At 48.3% G+C, this 2,841-nt stretch overlaps 1 protein-coding gene across 1 annotated transcript; it reads left to right on the top strand.

The window, feature by feature from the left end:
• Positions 1-1,300: 1,300 nt before the first annotated feature.
• Positions 1,301-2,372, top strand: LOC125524353 (26.2 kDa heat shock protein, mitochondrial). Its single transcript, XM_048689416.2, has 2 exons — positions 1,301-1,615; positions 1,733-2,372. Exons 1-2 carry the CDS (start codon positions 1,405-1,407, stop codon positions 2,164-2,166), a joined length of 645 nt encoding a protein of 214 aa, XP_048545373.2. The 5' UTR covers positions 1,301-1,404; the 3' UTR covers positions 2,167-2,372.
• The last annotated feature ends 469 nt before the right edge of the window (positions 2,373-2,841 follow it).

The raw sequence follows: 2,841 nt of genomic DNA on the forward strand, positions 1-2,841 counted from the left end.
GATTAGTCTGCAAATACATCGTCATCAATCACCAAAACCACTTAGGGAGAAATATGCCCTTACACCTGGGCTCCAACGAAACCCTCCCCATGAGCATGGCCAGAAGTGAGGCCGAAGCACCCCTAGCCATCTTGGCTAGTGCTGCGTGACGGAGCCCCCCCTCAGGAACCGGGCTCCTAGATCTCTCGCGCTGGGGTCAATCGTGGCCGACGATGTCGATGCACAAGGGAGGAAAGGCGCAATCCAACTTTTGAAAATACATAGTCTCGCATCCTCTGATCACCTGGTAAAAAAATACCGATATACATACCCTATAACAGTAATATAATACACGTGGTCACCACTCCAAGAAACTTTCCCGCATAAATGTGGGTTAATTTGCAGATAACCATAATCATTCCTTCAGAAAGAGGCCATCACAATTACAAAAAAAAACCTTCATCATCTCCTCGCACACCAAACCAAATAATTTTATTTATGAAATTCTGACAACACTAACCGTGCAGCAAAGGGCCCTCAATCTTTCTAGTAATAATAATAATAATAATAATAATAATAATAATAATAATAATAATAATAATAATAATACATTATGAGTAATGAGTCCACCGAAATGTGTGATGTCCGATGGCATCAAGTTGTTGGAACATGGTTATAAACTCTACACTTTAAACACAGGAAAAAAAACATTTCAAAGAAAATTTTATTAAATAACAGCTCATTAAATAAAGTCATGCATGTCTTGACGTCAAGGCATGTTTGGTTGATTTCCTGAATTTTCACAATGTGTACATTTGCCATTTGTTCATTCTCTCAAGAAAATGGTGTTGATTCAGAATTCTTCTAGTCACGCGGTGGCAAATTTTGATAGGCCTAAAGGCCGAACTATGATATGGCTTGGATTTGGCTCACAGGATGTTCTGGACGTTCTCAACCGTGATTGTAATCCTTTTTTTTTTAGAACAACCGTGATTGTAATCCTTGATTGAGTAATACAAGAATTATACAGAATTTAGTTTGGTGTTGATTGCTTTATTGCCAAGCGCCAAGCAGACTAGAGAAAGCAAATTACTCGACATAGAGCAACTTCTCTTGCCTTGCGCACCACAGCAGATCAATGATTACCTTCATCCATGGCCCCCGATCGTGGTACATCAAGCAGCACGAATCGTAAAGCTGTGGTCTCCCGATCGTTCTGGAAGGCTCGAGGCCTCATCCGATCTCCCCAGAAGCTTCTAAACCCTCCTCACCATCCCCTCCCCCAAGAAAGCCTTCCCGCTCCTCCTTTACAAAACCCCCGTCTCCCTCCATTTCCCACCCCCGTCTCGCTCAGCCACAAGAATCCAAAATCATCACCCACCACAGAGCGAGAGAGAGAAGAGAGAGAAAGAGGAGAAAGAGACCATGGCTTCCGCCGTCGCTTGCAAGGGCAAGGAAATCGCGCCGGCCAGCCTCCTCAAGTCCGGTGCTCCCGTGGCCTTCCGCTCGGTCCACTCCCCCGCCGTCACCGCCGCCCGCCGCCCGTACAACACCCAGGCCAAGGAGGTCAGCCGCTACGACGACGACGACGACTACAGCGGCCGCGACCTCGTCATCCCCAGCTTCTTCTCGCAGGGTATGCTTCCCTTCCCCACCTGTGGACTGTGGTGCGCCGTTTCCTTGCCTTCGCTCTGAAGTATCAACATCGCAGCGTTCTCATCTGCTTTTGCCGTCCTTGGTGCTGATTCTGCAGACGTGATCGACCCGCTCGGCGCGCCGACCAGCATGGCCCGTCTGCTGTCTCTCATGGAGGACGTCGCATCTCAGACCGGCGGCCTCTCCTCCACTGCTGGGGCTGGCGCGTCGCGGCTCGGACGCTGGGTGGCCAAGGAGGACGACGACGCGGTGTACCTCAAGGTGCCGATGCCGGGGCTGACCAAGGAGCACGTGGAGGTGCGCGCGGACAAGAACATCCTGGTGATCAAGGGCGAGGGCGAGAAGCAGCCCTGGGACGGCGACGGCGACGACTCCGCGGTGCCGAAGTACAACCGCCGCATCGAGGTGCCCGCTGCTGAGTACAAGATGGACAAGATCAAGGCCGAGATGAAGAATGGCGTGCTCTGGGTCACCCTGCTCAAGGTCAAGGAGGAGGAGCGCACGGACGTCTTCCACGTCAAGGTCGAGTAGTCCTTGTGGATGTGGTAGTGCTCATGGAAGACGCCTTGTTGATGTGGTCATGTTTGGTGTCTTTCTTCCTTGTTTTGCTTTGTTGATCGTCTTAGATCGAGTAGGCAGTGGTCTGGTGGGGAACTCTGTTAATTTCCTCTAGTTGGGATTATGATGAACTTGCTTTGGTGGTGAAATTGGTCATGAAATTCTGATGATTTCCTCAAGTTTGGTATATGATGAACTGATTTGGCGCTGAAATTGGTCATGTAATCTTGTCGATCTTCTTAAGTTTGGCGTGCTGGACTAATTTGGTGGTCAAATTGGTCATGAACTTTACTGATTTCCTCGAGTTTTGCCTGATGAACTTTGATTGTCTTAAGCTACTTTGGCCTGTCTATCTTTCCTATTTCTTGATCTGTATTGCTTTAAGCTTTCTGTAAAAAGCTGGGCATTCATACCAACTCCGAAAAATTGATTGATCTCCTCGAGTTTGACGTCATGGAGTTGGTGCGGGCAGTTGCTGGTCGATGATTTTTGCTTGCTGTTCCGTGAATTTTTTGTGCTTAGGTGGTGAGAGTGGATTTTTGGATCCCGCGTGTCCAGGCACCCTCTTATCTGTATCATTCATTTAAAATATGATGCTTCGAGATGTGTGTGCCTCACTATAGTAAATGATTCTGTTAGCAGCTCATC

This window comes from Triticum urartu, chromosome 7A (genome assembly GCF_056163025.1).
Source record: "Triticum urartu cultivar PI428250 chromosome 7A, HENAU_Tu73, whole genome shotgun sequence".
Taxonomy (NCBI): domain Eukaryota; kingdom Viridiplantae; phylum Streptophyta; class Magnoliopsida; order Poales; family Poaceae; genus Triticum; species Triticum urartu.